General features: G+C 45.0%; 1 protein-coding gene across 1 annotated transcript in view; it reads left to right on the top strand.

Annotated features, from left to right (window-relative positions):
* The window catches only part of IQCH (IQ motif containing H), a 208,742-nt gene extending 196,522 nt beyond the window's left edge, over positions 1 to 12,220 (top strand). The window contains exons 17-19 of the mRNA XM_075535753.1: positions 1,656 to 1,717; positions 6,625 to 6,733; positions 12,104 to 12,220. Of these exons, the coding sequence (XP_075391868.1) occupies positions 1,656 to 1,717; positions 6,625 to 6,733; positions 12,104 to 12,220 (288 nt within the window). The remainder of the gene's footprint in view (positions 1 to 1,655; positions 1,718 to 6,624; positions 6,734 to 12,103) is intronic.
* The last annotated feature ends 1,512 nt before the right edge of the window (positions 12,221 to 13,732 follow it).

Here is a 13,732-nt window from a genome sequence, read left to right as displayed (position 1 = left end):
AAAGAGTAAAAATGAGCCAGCTGGACAGGAATTAGGGTGAGGAAAAAGAGGTACTCACCTTGGGCACAAAACTTAATGGAATAGCAAAATGCTCATCATTTTAATGCAATCTTGCTTTTAAAAATCAGAGTGCATGCAAAAATTAATGATAAAATATCGAATTTTAAAATAAAAATTTTCAGATAAGAACGGGATCAGTATTGCTGGTTCCACCTCCCCCTCCTCCCCCTTTGCCTCAGGTTCCAATATGCCTTGCTATGGCTCTGTGCCCAAGGGCAACTCCAGACCAATTAGTATTTCCAGAGGTAGAGGCCAGACATTATGTTTTTTGAAAAGCTCCCAGAAGATTCTCATGAGCAGCCAGCATTGAGAGCCATGGGTCTAGTTGAGTCTCACCTAATGCTGTCATGTTCTGGTAAAGTGAGGCAGTCATCCTTCTGAGAGGCAATTTCTCTTGCCAGGTCCTCAAAAGACAAGACCCAAAGCAACTCACTGCCATCAAGCCAACCCTGATTCCTAAGGCCCCTGCAGGCTAAAGCGGAAGTGCCTCTGTGGTTGCAGAGCAACTGGTGGGTTCAAATCCATGGCCTTGTCGTTCGGAGCTCGATGCATAGCCCACTACACCACCAGGGCTGCTCCCCAAAGATAATCTTCTTTTTAGACTTCCCGTGATGAGGAGCTGGCAACATCTCAGCAGCCATTTCCTCTGCTGCCAAGTCCAGTGCTAACATATTTGAACTTGAGAAAGCGAGTAAGAGATCATTTTCAGAAAAATAAAAATCATACCTCTCCTACAAACACAAAAATAAATGCCTCATGAAGATTTTATTTAATAGAAGGAGTCAGATGGGTTTAAAGATAATTCAAAAGCCAGATATCTTTATAGACCAAGAGTATTGAAATGAACGGAGGCAAAGCTCTTTTGTTTTTTTCCACAAGAAAAGAAAGAAGGAAAATCAATTGAACCTCTGGACTCCAGTTACCTGGAATCCCCAGGTGGTGTGAATGGTTCATGTGCTAGGCTCACCAAAAGGTTGGAGGATCAAGTTGCCCCAGAGGCACCTCAAAAGACCTGAAAAACCAGCCATTGAGGATCCTATGGAGCACCATTCTTCTTGGACACACATGACATCACCAGGAGTCAGAATCCACTGGACAGCCACTAGTTACTGGTCATCAGCTTCCTGCAACTTACAGAGCGGCAAAGCTGCAAAGAGCTCCCATCGATTTAGAATCTGATGCCGCGGTACAGTGTGCTAGAGACAACACAGTTTTCCGTTCAACTAATTGCTCCTAAAGTAGGGGTTTTCAAATTTGTTGTGCGTGAGAATCCCCCTGGGAAGTGAGCTAAAAGATGGATTCCCTTCTGGAGATGTTGAGCTTAGACCATGCGCATGATAACACCTTTTTCACAAGCACATTAGATGATTCTGATGCAAGTGTTCTACGAATCAGACTTCCCAAAAATCACTGTCCTAGAACACATGTATTCCACATTCTGAGGACAGCCCTTCTCACTGTGCTCCTCGCCACATATAAAGGTGGCTCAAGAATGTAATTCCCAAAAGGATTCTGGTGGTCTTAATAGAATGCAGTTCCTTTATGTTGTTTCAGAGATCAAATGCTAATTCTTTTCTCCCCATTCAATTTTACAGGACAGACAAGGAACCGTCTTTGTATTGTTTGAGCACCTAAATCGGAGCAGGTTGGGAATGTTGTGAGTATGAAGTGCTTCTATGACATGTAATGAGCTCATAGACTAGACATGTAATGAGTTTGTAGACTAGACTGTAACAGCCAGCCAGAATGCTGTCTCTCGTGCAGTTTAATCAGCATACTGGGTTATTGGAGGTCCGTCTTCTTTTATTTAGATCTATAAGTGGTCCACGAAGTGACTTTAGAGCTGAAGGTGAACCCTTGAATAAAATTGGTTAATGACCCAAAATTAATGGGTCCCATGTCATAAGTTATTTTAGCAACAAATTATATCCAAGTGCACATACGTATGCCACAGCCAATCTGCCATCATGGTGAGGAGCCAGCCCAGACAGGCCCATGGTGGAGGCACAGTTGCCATGCTGACACGCCCAGAAGTGTTCTGGTAACTTGACAAGATGTCCTCCAAAATGGCAGGGTGTGTGTCCCCCTCCTCAGGTCTAATTTTGGCTCTGCTACCATCTTCTGAGGGCTTGTCTAGGCTGGGAAGAGTCTTCCAGGCTATACTCAGGAGACTTCTTTACACCTCCCTGTACCTGCTTGGGGAGTCCTGGTGGTGTAGTGGTTATGAGTTGGGCAGCAAACTGCAAGGTCTGCAGTTCAAAACCACCAGTCACCCTAGGGGGGAAAGGCAGCTTTCTACTCCCACAGTTACAGTCTCAGAAACTCACAGAGGCAGTTCTACCCTGTCCTTGTAGGGCTGCTTTGAGTCGGAATTGACTCAATGGCAATGAGTTTGGTTTGGAGTTTGGGTTACCTGAAAATTTCTCCCCAGAGTACTATGGAGTGTTAGCACAGCTGTTCCGTATCTGGGCCTCAGAATCTCAGAGTCACAGCCTTAGATTACCTCGTTATTAGATATTTCTTTGGTGCCTTTAAGTCATCCTAGTTGACCAGGCCACCATTCTTGCCCCCCATTTCTCTTCCTCCTAACACGCTCAGCCATGCACTGCCTCGTGGCCTTGCCCTGAGACACACACACAAAGACTAGGAGGGCCTTAGGAGAAGCGAGGATATGAAGTTAGCAGGCTAGTGTATAAGACATTTGTATTTCCTAAAGTGGTGAGGGCCAAGGAGATTACTGAATTTAGGAATTCAGACTGATCAGTTAGTTAAAGGACAAGAACTGGACAGCAGAACACGAAGACGTGAACTGTCACGTGTCAGGCCCAGGCTGGCATGAAAGACAAAGGACTCGCTAGGAAACAGAGGAAGCAAGCTCCTTCTGCACTTGGGATGGGCTCGGAGAGCATGCGCTCCCTTCAGGAGACAGGAGAAGGGGGGCCAGGCAGGACCTAAGCCAGGATGTAGGGAGCCCCTAGAGATCAACTTGTGACCCACCCACTCTCAACATCAGTAATCGGATTCCTGAGGGCTGGGGGCAGAACCACGGGAGATCCAAGAGGAGATCTAGGCTCAAACAGGGACTGGGTGACACGGAGAAAGCCCAGTAGGTGACAGAGCCCAGCAGCGGTTGATTCTCAGCAGCAGGACATGTGTCCCAGAATTTAGAGAGCGAGACCAGGGAGTGCTAACTGGGCAGAGGCCACCGCAGGGTGGCTACTCAGGCACAGAAGAAGCTGGCATGAGGAAAACTGTCACGGGATTTATGGGATCAGAGAGACTGTTTGTGAACATTTCATCAAACCGCCTAATAGCAAGGTTGATTTGACGCTGAAGCCTACAGAATGAATAATTAGCATGGTAACCAAGAGGATTTCCCCCAGCTGTCCCCACACCTGCACTTGAGATTCCAAACTAGGATGCCTTGACCTGCGGGCCAGTTTCAGTGGTGGAAATAGTCCTGTAGGTGCAGTTTCTAAGAGATTCTTGCTACTCACTCAGCCTGCGGAGGGGGAAATATTGACGTGGCCTCCTGAAAGATTCCAGAGTCTTCTCTGCTGTTTCAGGTCCCATCTTAGCCCTGCCCCTTGGCGTGGTGGGTTATGCATTGGGCTTCCGACTTTGCAGCATCTCAAAACCACCAGCCATCACTCAGGAGAGAGACAAGGCTTTCTGCTCCCCTAAGAGTGACTGTCTGGGAAAATCCAACAGGGCACTTCTGCCCTGTTCTGTAGGATCTCTATGAGCCAGAATCCACTCACTGGCAGTGAGTTTTCCAGCAGGCAGAGATCCAGAGAATGTTAAGAGATGGGAAGGAGCCAGGGATGGAACCGCTCTCGCTCTCGCTCTCGCTCTCGCTCTCGCTCTCGCTCTCGCTCTCGCTCTCGCTCTCGCTCTCGCTCTCGCTCTCGCTCTCGCTCTCGCTCTCGCTCTCGCTCTCGCTCTCGCTCTCGCTCTCGCTCTCGCTCTCGCTCTCGCTCTCGCTCTCGCTCTCGCTCTCGCTCTCGCTCTCGCTCTCGCTCTCGCTCTCGCTCTCGCTCTCGCTCTCGCTCTCGCTCTCGCTCTCGCTCTCGCTCTCGCTCTCGCTCTCGCTCTCGCTCTCGCTCTCGCTCTCGCTCTCGCTCTCGCTCTCGCTCTCGCTCTCGCTCTCGCTCTCGCTCTCGCTCTCGCTCTCGCTCTCGCTCTCGCTCTCGCTCTCGCTCTCGCTCTCGCTCTCGCTCTCGCTCTCGCTCTCGCTCTCGCTCTCGCTCTCTCTGGAATCCAGTACTCTTTCACTGCACTACTAAGTCTAGATGGGGTGGCCATTCTGTGTATGCCACTCAGTTATGTAATACAAAGATTCGTAGGCTGTTGTGCACTGTGACCTTGCTAATTTGCTTTTTCTAAATATTAGATTAGACCAGTAGTTCTCCACCTGTGGGTCGCAAGCCCTTTGGGAGTGGAATAACCCTTTCACAGGGGTTGCCCGATTCACAACAGTAGCAAAATTACAGTTATAAAGTAGCAACAAAAATAGTTTTATGCTTGGGGGGGCAGTCACCACAACATGAGGAACTGTATTAGTGGGAAGGTTGAGAACCACTAGATTAAACTCAGGATTATCCCTATAATTCTACTTGCATCTGGATACGCCTTCCTGAACTTGAGATTAAAAGGTGGAATTTGGGACAGTGTATCAGGAATGACAGGGCAGCGTAGACCCAGAAGGTTTAGAAAAGCTGAGCTAATTAGACAATGACCATATTCTCTTACACTCATGTTGAAAAAAACATTAACAAAATCAAACTTTGATTTTTCATGTTGCTTAATTTTTTCTGGAATGTTAAATGGGAGCTTTTTCATGAGATGAAATCTACCAGCAAGAAGATGTTGTCATTCTGACATGTTCTGAAAAACTCTCTGTTGCCTTTCAGGACATTCTCCTGAAAAGCCGAGTCTGTGGCCCCTCCTCAGATCAGGCACAATCTTCTGAGGCTCGGGCAGCCAGGCTGACTTGGGTTGAGCGTCACTGTTTGGTCGGGTCAGGTGAAAAACAGTTGGGGGCTCATCTCGTCAGGACTCCCAGAGGGTTTTGCGGTTTGGCTTTTCAGGAATAACTTCATACCAACTTCATTTACCCAGGGCGATTTTTTTAGGAAGAGTGGGACCGAGGAGGAGGTTCAAGGATGGGAAAGTTCTAGAAAGGAATGAGCAGGGCAAGAGTCTTAGAGCTTCTACCACCTTTTCGTTCTCACCCCGGGGACGATGGGCCCAGAAGATAACGGAAGGGTTGGAGAGAGGGGTAAGGAGGAAGAGAGGGGCCCATGTGGGTGTGTGCTCAACATGGAAGACATGCTTGTGTATTTATACGTATGTATATGTAACATTGCAGGAATCCCCATTTTAATATATGTAAGGATCACTTGAGGAGCTTGGTGAATCTGAAACTACACGTTCCAGGGCTCCTAACCTAAAGATTCTGATGTTGTTGCTCTAGGGTGGAACCCAGGAATCCACTCTTTGAAGATTTGCCCAAGTTCCGATACAAACGGCAAAAAAAATACAAACCACGAAAGGACAAACTGACTCTGAAATTTCTGTTGGCCATGACTTTTTATTTATTTATTTTCTACCGATGCGTTCGGCGGTTCTAAGAGGGGGTGGGGGAGTGAGCAGCCCTGATCTTGTTGACTTTCTTCCGTTCCATACTCCAGTAACTTCCCCAAAGCCTCACACACAGTCATTCTCGGGACAAAGAGAGCCGGGCTCCTGTCGCAGAGCCAGGAAGGCTTTCTACTGCCCTCGTCACACTGGAAGGCAGCTACTCCCCCAAAGGCGAAAGCCTTAACAGCTAGCAAGCTGGGCTGCAACAGGAAAGAAATCCTTTCCGTCAATTGCCTTCAGGGCAATATATATACATATATAAATGTAAGCGATAGATAGTCTGATGATCCAAAAAAGATCTTTAAAATAGCTAGAAAAATACCAGAACCTTATTTCCAAGTTAAAATTGACAACAATTTTAGGGATGCTCACCGACCACAGGATAATTCTGCAGGATAGACGTTGTCTCTGGGGTCTCCCTGAGGGGGTTCAGATTCCCAAAGAAAGCCATTCATAGGAGCCACATTCTCTTCGAACAGGGGTGGGAGCCACATGTACACATGACATAGGAAACAGACCACAGGCGACAGTCTCTGGACTTGAGAGGGGCCAGGGTCGCTGCAGACTGGGAGATGGGTAGGCCTGCATTGCACTTCGCAGCCATCCTCTTACGCCATGAAACCATTTTTAAAATGAGCTGATAACTACTTTCCTTGCTCGGTGTTGCCTTTTGCTAGAAATGACTGAACCTATTGCTGTATTCTGCTAAGTTGATTAATAAAATATATTTATTACGCAAATCCTTTTTGTTGACAAGTTAAAATGGAGCCTCATCTTTCATATCTCCCTGAAGATTGCCACCTTGTGAGATTGAAAATACTCATTAAATTCCATCACCAGACAGGCACAAATGAGAGGGTGATTGTTTTAAGCGTGTGAGGGGATCATTGGTAAACTCATTTGTTTGAATATCATTAACAGAACAATCGGCGAGGATCTCCAGGGGGTCCTCATGACCTTTGCTCGCAATCTCTTCATCATCCATCAAGAAATATCATCACCTAATATGCAAGGCGAGACCAATTTTAAGGTGAGGTGTTAATTAACTAACGATCCTGGTTAATTTCTATACAAGGGCTGAAAATACCTCATGCTGTATTGTAAACAAGTGCTAAACCATTTTTTTTTTCATACAAGCCGTGCGTATCTTACAATGTGCAGGGTCAAACAGTGGAAGGTTCCCACTGAACCCGTTAGTTAAATTTAATAGTTTGAAACTTTTTCTTTGAAATAAAGGAGACTTGCTTTAACTTGCCGCCATTTCCAAACCCAAGCTCACCAGGCAACAGAGCTTGCTGACATTTTGTAGAAATGCAGAAACACAATTAGGGAACCAAAGTTGAAGCACGCGACCAAAAATCGTGACTAGAAGCTATCCATGTTTCAGATCTATAACGTTTGCCTAGGGATTCCTGCTTCCTGAGACCCAAGAAGGACCACACGTGGCGGAGACAAGAAAGAGAACGAAAAAACAGAGCAGATATTTCCTCACTAGTCATTTGGAACTTCCAGATGGCCTTGAGAAATATTGGCCAGTGAAATCCAGGTGTATGTTTTCCCCTCAAAGGCTAGAGGCCGTTGCTTGACTCGGAGAGACAGAAAGCAAGGTCTTTGTGAAGCAACAGAACAACAGAGTTTGTGAAGCAACAGAACAGAAAGTCTACATCCGATTCCCAGCCTTTGAGCGACTCAACTGAAAACCCAGTGTGACTTTTGTCTTAAATGAAAAACTCCAACAAAAACTTGATAAAAATATAATTTGTGAATGTTTTCCTTGAGCCAGAGCCTTAACAGTAATAATGATTTCCTAATAACAGCAAGGGTGCTGATGCTTTCCTCTTTATACAGTGGTTTTATGACCTGAAACCATGACCACTGCTTGCCCCACAACACGATTGAGAACGCATGCAAACATGACCCAGGTGTGCATCAGCACTGATCATTTACGCTCCAAGTCCTGCCAGCGACCATCATTGAACCTGTGGCCGCCAAGTGCAAAAGTCTGAACTTCTCTGCATGTGATCAGGTCAGCCTGTCCAAAAACAAGTCGGATTCAGGTCAGATGGTTTCTTCCAGGATCCATGGAGACAATGTGGCCGCTGAACTAGGATTTGAGACTTGCAGAATGGATCACCCTTGGTTAAATACAGGCCGTCTCCCTCCCTGTTGAGTGACTTTCAAAGCCATCAAAAACCAGCTGTCCTCAGGTGGTTTTTCAATCTCAGGTGATTTTCCAGCCTTCTTAGAATGTTTCTAGTCTTAGAAAAAATGACTGATTGTTACTTTGATTTTTATTCTTGTTTAAAAAAACATATACAATTAAAGATTTAGATATCAATATAACAGGAATAGCAATAAATTGAGAAATATAACAGTTTTATCTTATTACGATCTAATGACCTTCTAGCAGGCTTAATTATATCATTTTGTAAACAAGAACTTACTAGGAAAGTCTGAATTTAAACTGGAAAGGTGGCACAGAGAAGGCATTGACAAAACCCAACCTTCTTTCATGATAAAAGCACTCAGTAAACTAGGAAAAGGGGGAATGTCTTCAGCCGATGAGAGCATCTACAAAAGCCCCACAGCTACTGTCATACTTAATGGTACAAGACGGAAAGCTTCCCCTCTCCAATCCAGGATATCTGTTCTTGCCATTTTTATTCAGCGCTGTGCTAGGGGTTCTAACTCGGACAGTTAGACAAAAGGAGGAAAGAAAAGGTCACTAGATTTAAAAAGAAGTGAAACGATTGTCTCTGTTCCTAGGTGGTAGAATCTTATATAGAGAAAATCCTGAAGTCCATGAAAAAAGTATTCCTATATCATTTCAGCAAAATTGCAGATCACATAATCAAGTATGCAAAGATTAGTTGTATTTCTCTATACTAGCAATGAACAAACCAAAAATGAAATTAACAAACCAATTTCATTGACAATAGCACCTAAAATGGTAAAATATTTAAGACTGAATGTACAAAGAAGTACAGGCTTATACACTGGAAACCATAGAACGCTGTTAACATAAATCTTAAAACACCAAAACAGTAAGAGACATTCCTGTGATGGGTTTGAAAACTTAATATTGTTAAGATAGCCGTAATGCCCAAAATAATCTAAACATTCAATGCAATCCTTATTAAAACTGGAAAGGCTGTATTTGCAAAATTAAAAAGTCAGCTCCCAAATGCATAAGGAATTGCAAGGGCCCAAAATAGTCCAAGTTATTTTGAAGGGAAGCACAGAGTTAGAGGGCTCACACTTCTTGATTTAAAATTTTACTGCAAAGTTATGGTAATCAAGCCTGTGTGATACTGGCACGGTAGGAGACATACAGGTCACGGGAATAGAACTGAAAGGCCAGACTAACTCATAAAGTCAATCCATTGGTGTTTCACAGGGTGACAATGAAATGGAGAAAGAATCTACTTTTTAACAAATGGTGCTGAGACAGCTAAATATCCACTTGCAAAAGAAGGAAGCTTGAACCTAACCTCACACCATACATAAAAATGAACTCAAAGTGGACCAAAGACCTTAATGTTAGTGCAAAAACTATGAAACCCCCAAATCAGAGGTGTAAATCTTCATGATCTGGGATTAAGCTACGTATAGATAAGCCATTGAGAGCACAAACAACCAAAGAAAACATAGAAAAAAATGGTTGTTATCGAAACTAAAAATGTTTGTACATCAAAAGACCTTTTTAAAAAATTTAATGGGTTTATTGCAATCTAATTCAAATATATAATTCAATATTTCAATCATATCAAGAAGAGTTGTATAATCATTACCACAATCACGTTTAGTACATTTTCTTCTTTTTGTTCTCCTTGTTATTAACTCCCCGTTTCCCCCCAAACTCCCCTGCCATATCCCCCAAAAACCATTAATCCAGTTACTGTGCCTAGAGATTCGCCCATCCTGGATTTCCTGCACTGAAAAAAGATACAAATACAAAAAACAAAGAGTCAAGAAAGCTAATAACTATAACAAAATAAAATAGAGGAAAATCCTGGTTAAAAAGAAAACAGAAAATATGAAAAACTGGAATAACTTTAAAATGGCTCAAAACATCATAAGGCATTTTTAAGCAAGTGAAAAAGACAACCCTCAGAAGAAGATACTTGCAGAGCGTACATCTGATGAGGTACAGTCGCTATCATATGTAAAGTACTATTACAACTCAACAATACCCATGCAAACAACCCAACTAAAATATTGACCAAAATATTTCATTAGACATTTCCTCAAAAAGGGATTTATGACTGTCCAATGTGCACGTGAAGACACTCAGCATTATTAATCATTGGGGACATGTGAATCAAAACCACAATGAATCAGATCTTGTTGGGTGCCATCAAGTGATTCCAGCTGCCTCATGGGATTCCCTTGGCTGAAACCTTTATGGGCGCAGATTGCTAGATTTATCTCCCACAGAGCAGATGGTAGGTTTGAACCACTGACCTGTTGGTTAGCAGCCAAGAGCTTAACCATTGTACCACAAGGGCTCTTGAAATACTACTTCTCAAAAAAACAAGCAAATTCACTGCCATCAAGTCAATTCTGACTCATAGCAACACTACTGGACAGAGTAGAACTGTCCCTGTGGAGTTTGGAGGCTGGAAATCTTGAGTAGAAAGCCTCATCTTTCTCCCTTCGAGGAGACGGTGGTTTAGAACTATAGACTTTGTGGTTAGCAATCCAACTCATAACCACTATATAGCACCTTAACACCCACTAAAGTGACTACAATGCAAAGGCTAGACAATAACAAGTATTGACAAAGATGTAGAGAACTGGGACCCTCATGCATTGCTAATGAGAATGGAAAATGCCATAGCTGCCGGGTAGTGGGTTGGTAAAAAGTTAAACGTAGATTACTGTATGACCCAATAATTCCATGCCTAGAGAAATGAAAATGTACATTCACACACACAAATGGATGTTCATAGAGATATTATTCTTAATAGCCCCCAAATGGTAAATAACTCAAATGTCCAGCAGCTGACGAATGGATCAAATATGGTGAATATTTCATCGGTGAAATATTATTCAGCCCTATAAAGGAATCAAGTTTTGAGACATGCTACAATCTGCATGAAAACATTATGCCAGATTAAACAAGCCAGATGTAAAGGCTACATACTATATGATTCCATTTATATGGATTGCCCAGCACAGGCATATCCATAGCAACGGACTGTAAGTAGACCAGTGATTACCAGGCGCTGGTGGGAAGGGGCAAATAGGGAATGACTGCTCGTGAGCAGTTGGTTCTTTGGAGGTGGTGGAAAAGTTCTGGAATTATGTGGTGGCGGTAGCTTGGGCAGATACTAAAAAGCACTCCGTTGTAAACTTTATAGGGATGAATTGTATACTGCATGAATTATACCTCAATAAAACGATATTTATAACACCGTGGCAAAGTGTTCTTTTTCTCTGCACAAACCAATGAATGGAAAGAAGCGCTCTTACCAGCCGTCATTTTAGGAGCCCTGGTGGCACTTAGTTGGTTACACATTGGGCTGCTAAACCGCAAGGTCAGCAGTTGGAAACCACCAGCGCTCCTCAGGAGAAAGATGAGGCTCTGTGCTCCTGAAAGGAGTTATGAGAGTCTCTCCGAAACCCAGAGACCGTTCTACTCTGTCTTCCAGGTTCACTGTGAGTTGGACTCGATGGAGTGGGGTATCTGCCTGCCTCCTAGGTTGCTCACAGGAAAAAGATGAGCGGCCAGCTCCTGTAAGGACTGACTGACAGACTCAAAAGTCCAGCAGAGCAGTTCTGCTCTGTGCTATCGGCTCACCAGAAATAAGAGTCAATCAACAGCGTGGAGATTGGTGTGGGAAGACCACTGCTTCCCAGATTGCCTATAGTGAAGGACTAGTTTGCATTTTCTCCACTACCCCCTTCCATCATCATTCTATACTTGTGTAAAGGACAACACAAATGACTTAATTTTTAAAAGGGGAACTCAAAAGCTTACCCCCAAAGGCTAGGTTTTTAAAAATTATTATTAGATTTAAAAGGCACAAAAATTGCCTTTTATAACTCTCCAGTTTCTTACCATCAGTCTCATTTCATCAAGTGGTGACCAACAGTTGATAGCCTGTCGCCAGCTAGAGGAACACTCGTTGAGTGGGACGACTCCACAGGATTTCGAGGAAGTGACCTTTCTGAAGCAGGCAGCTTTATTGTCCAACGTGCCTCTCGAAAGATTTGAACCACCCACCTTTCAGCTCGTAATCCGATGCTTAGCTATGTCTGCCACCCGGGGATTCCTAGAACTGGCCTAGACCATACTTCACTCCAAAAAGTAGCAAATGCTTAGGGGTGGGGGTGGGGGTGGGAATGTTGTAAGATGTTTTACGTAATGAATATTCATACGATTGCACCTTTTCAGAGCATCATTGAAGATGTGGAGTCCATTCTGGGAGTAACAGAGGAAAACAAAATAAGATTTTCAGAAGACCAGCGGTCTAAAGATGACCCCAAAAGCCCCTCAAGGCCTGCTAAGTGATACCGTCTGCATCCGCATCGGAAGATCCCTGTCTGGAGGAAGGACATGAGAAAGCAATGTGATTTCTTATGGTTAGGACTAGAAAGTTCATTCGCTTCATTTTACCGGGAGGTAAATCAGAACTTGGTAAGATTGTAATATAATGCTCTTTTATTGTTTACTAAGTGATTGCATTTTACTGATTAAACCCTGTGTCTTCAACAAAAGTGATGAACAATTGTTGTCTCTTCCCAGATGGAGTAGGAGGCCAGGGTGGTAGGTGGAGGGTAGTGGCAGGTAGGGGGTGGGGAAGTGCAGGCGTGGCAAGTGGGGAGAGGGACGGATAAAGAAAGTTACAATCCCTACTGATAGACTTCTGCATCTTAAACTTGATAGGCTTCAGGATTTGGGAACTTTTACATTTTTGTTTTGTTCTAGCAAGTCCCAACCCCATCCCGCTTTCTGATCGTTTTCCGTCCAAAAAAAATTTTATGTACTTTAGATTTTAAAGGACTGTGGCATCACTTTGGATCTGTTTTGTGTCCCTTTCCCACCAAGTGGAGTTAGCCCCGCACCCGAATGTACCTAGGTGGCGGCACCTGCGCTCGGTTGCAGCTAGCTGCGTTGCTGCGTTGCGAGGCGCGCAGACTGCGTGCTTCTCCACGGAAGGCCGCTTCCTTCAGCAGGGAGCCACTTGTTAAAATGATGGTGTGCTGAGCACGGACACTTGGTGCTTGTCCACAAACACTAGGTGCCCCGCAGCCCGCTTTCCAGGAGGGTGAGCTAGGCGTGTCGCATCGTTGTTTTCATAGACCAGCCTCTACATCTTCAGAAATCACCCTTAAATAATCATAATAACTGTGGACGCCGGGCAGAGGGAGGCGTGCCTCACCTACAGCATGCCGATCACGTAACCGCAGCTCCCGTCCTCGGGGCACAGCATCCCGGCGATACAATTAAGCCAGCGCTACGTGCGAGGGGGCTTTTGTTGGCCGTCGCTGGAAATGCTTTGGTTAGCCAGGTTTCCTGCCCGGGCGAGGTGCGCCATGACCTCGTTTTCCCCGGCTCTGATCCATCCGAGCGGCCCATTGTCCAGACACTTGACGGGGAGGAAAGCAGAGCCTTCCCCGCAGCCAGGACGACATACGGTCCAAGAGACTCATTAGTTCACTGGCACGGCCGGGTCCTGGGAGCCAGGGAAACCCTCCGTCTGCTCAGGGCGCTCATCTGCTGCAGACTCCAAACGAAAACTGCCTCTATTGTTGAGCTCAGCAGCAGGCTCACCCTCACCGCGGGACCCCATCCACGCACAAAGCCCTTCCATCCACTGGGGGGTTTGCCCGTGGGCTCTGCGCAGCACCCTGAGCCTCCAGCTGCTGGCAGCGGTCCAACAAGCTTCCCTTCGGGTATCTTTTCTGGCCCACAAGCCTGATCCCTCAAACCACACCGCTTTCCTCCTGTGCAGTGTCAGCGTGCACCGTTCCCAAGCGCAGCCTACCTGCAAATCCATCTCACTAGGAAGAGGCTAGAAAA

This window comes from Tenrec ecaudatus, chromosome 17 (assembly GCF_050624435.1).
Source record: "Tenrec ecaudatus isolate mTenEca1 chromosome 17, mTenEca1.hap1, whole genome shotgun sequence".
NCBI classification, from domain to species: domain Eukaryota; kingdom Metazoa; phylum Chordata; class Mammalia; order Afrosoricida; family Tenrecidae; genus Tenrec; species Tenrec ecaudatus.
This window is presented reverse-complemented; position numbering and strand designations above follow the sequence as displayed.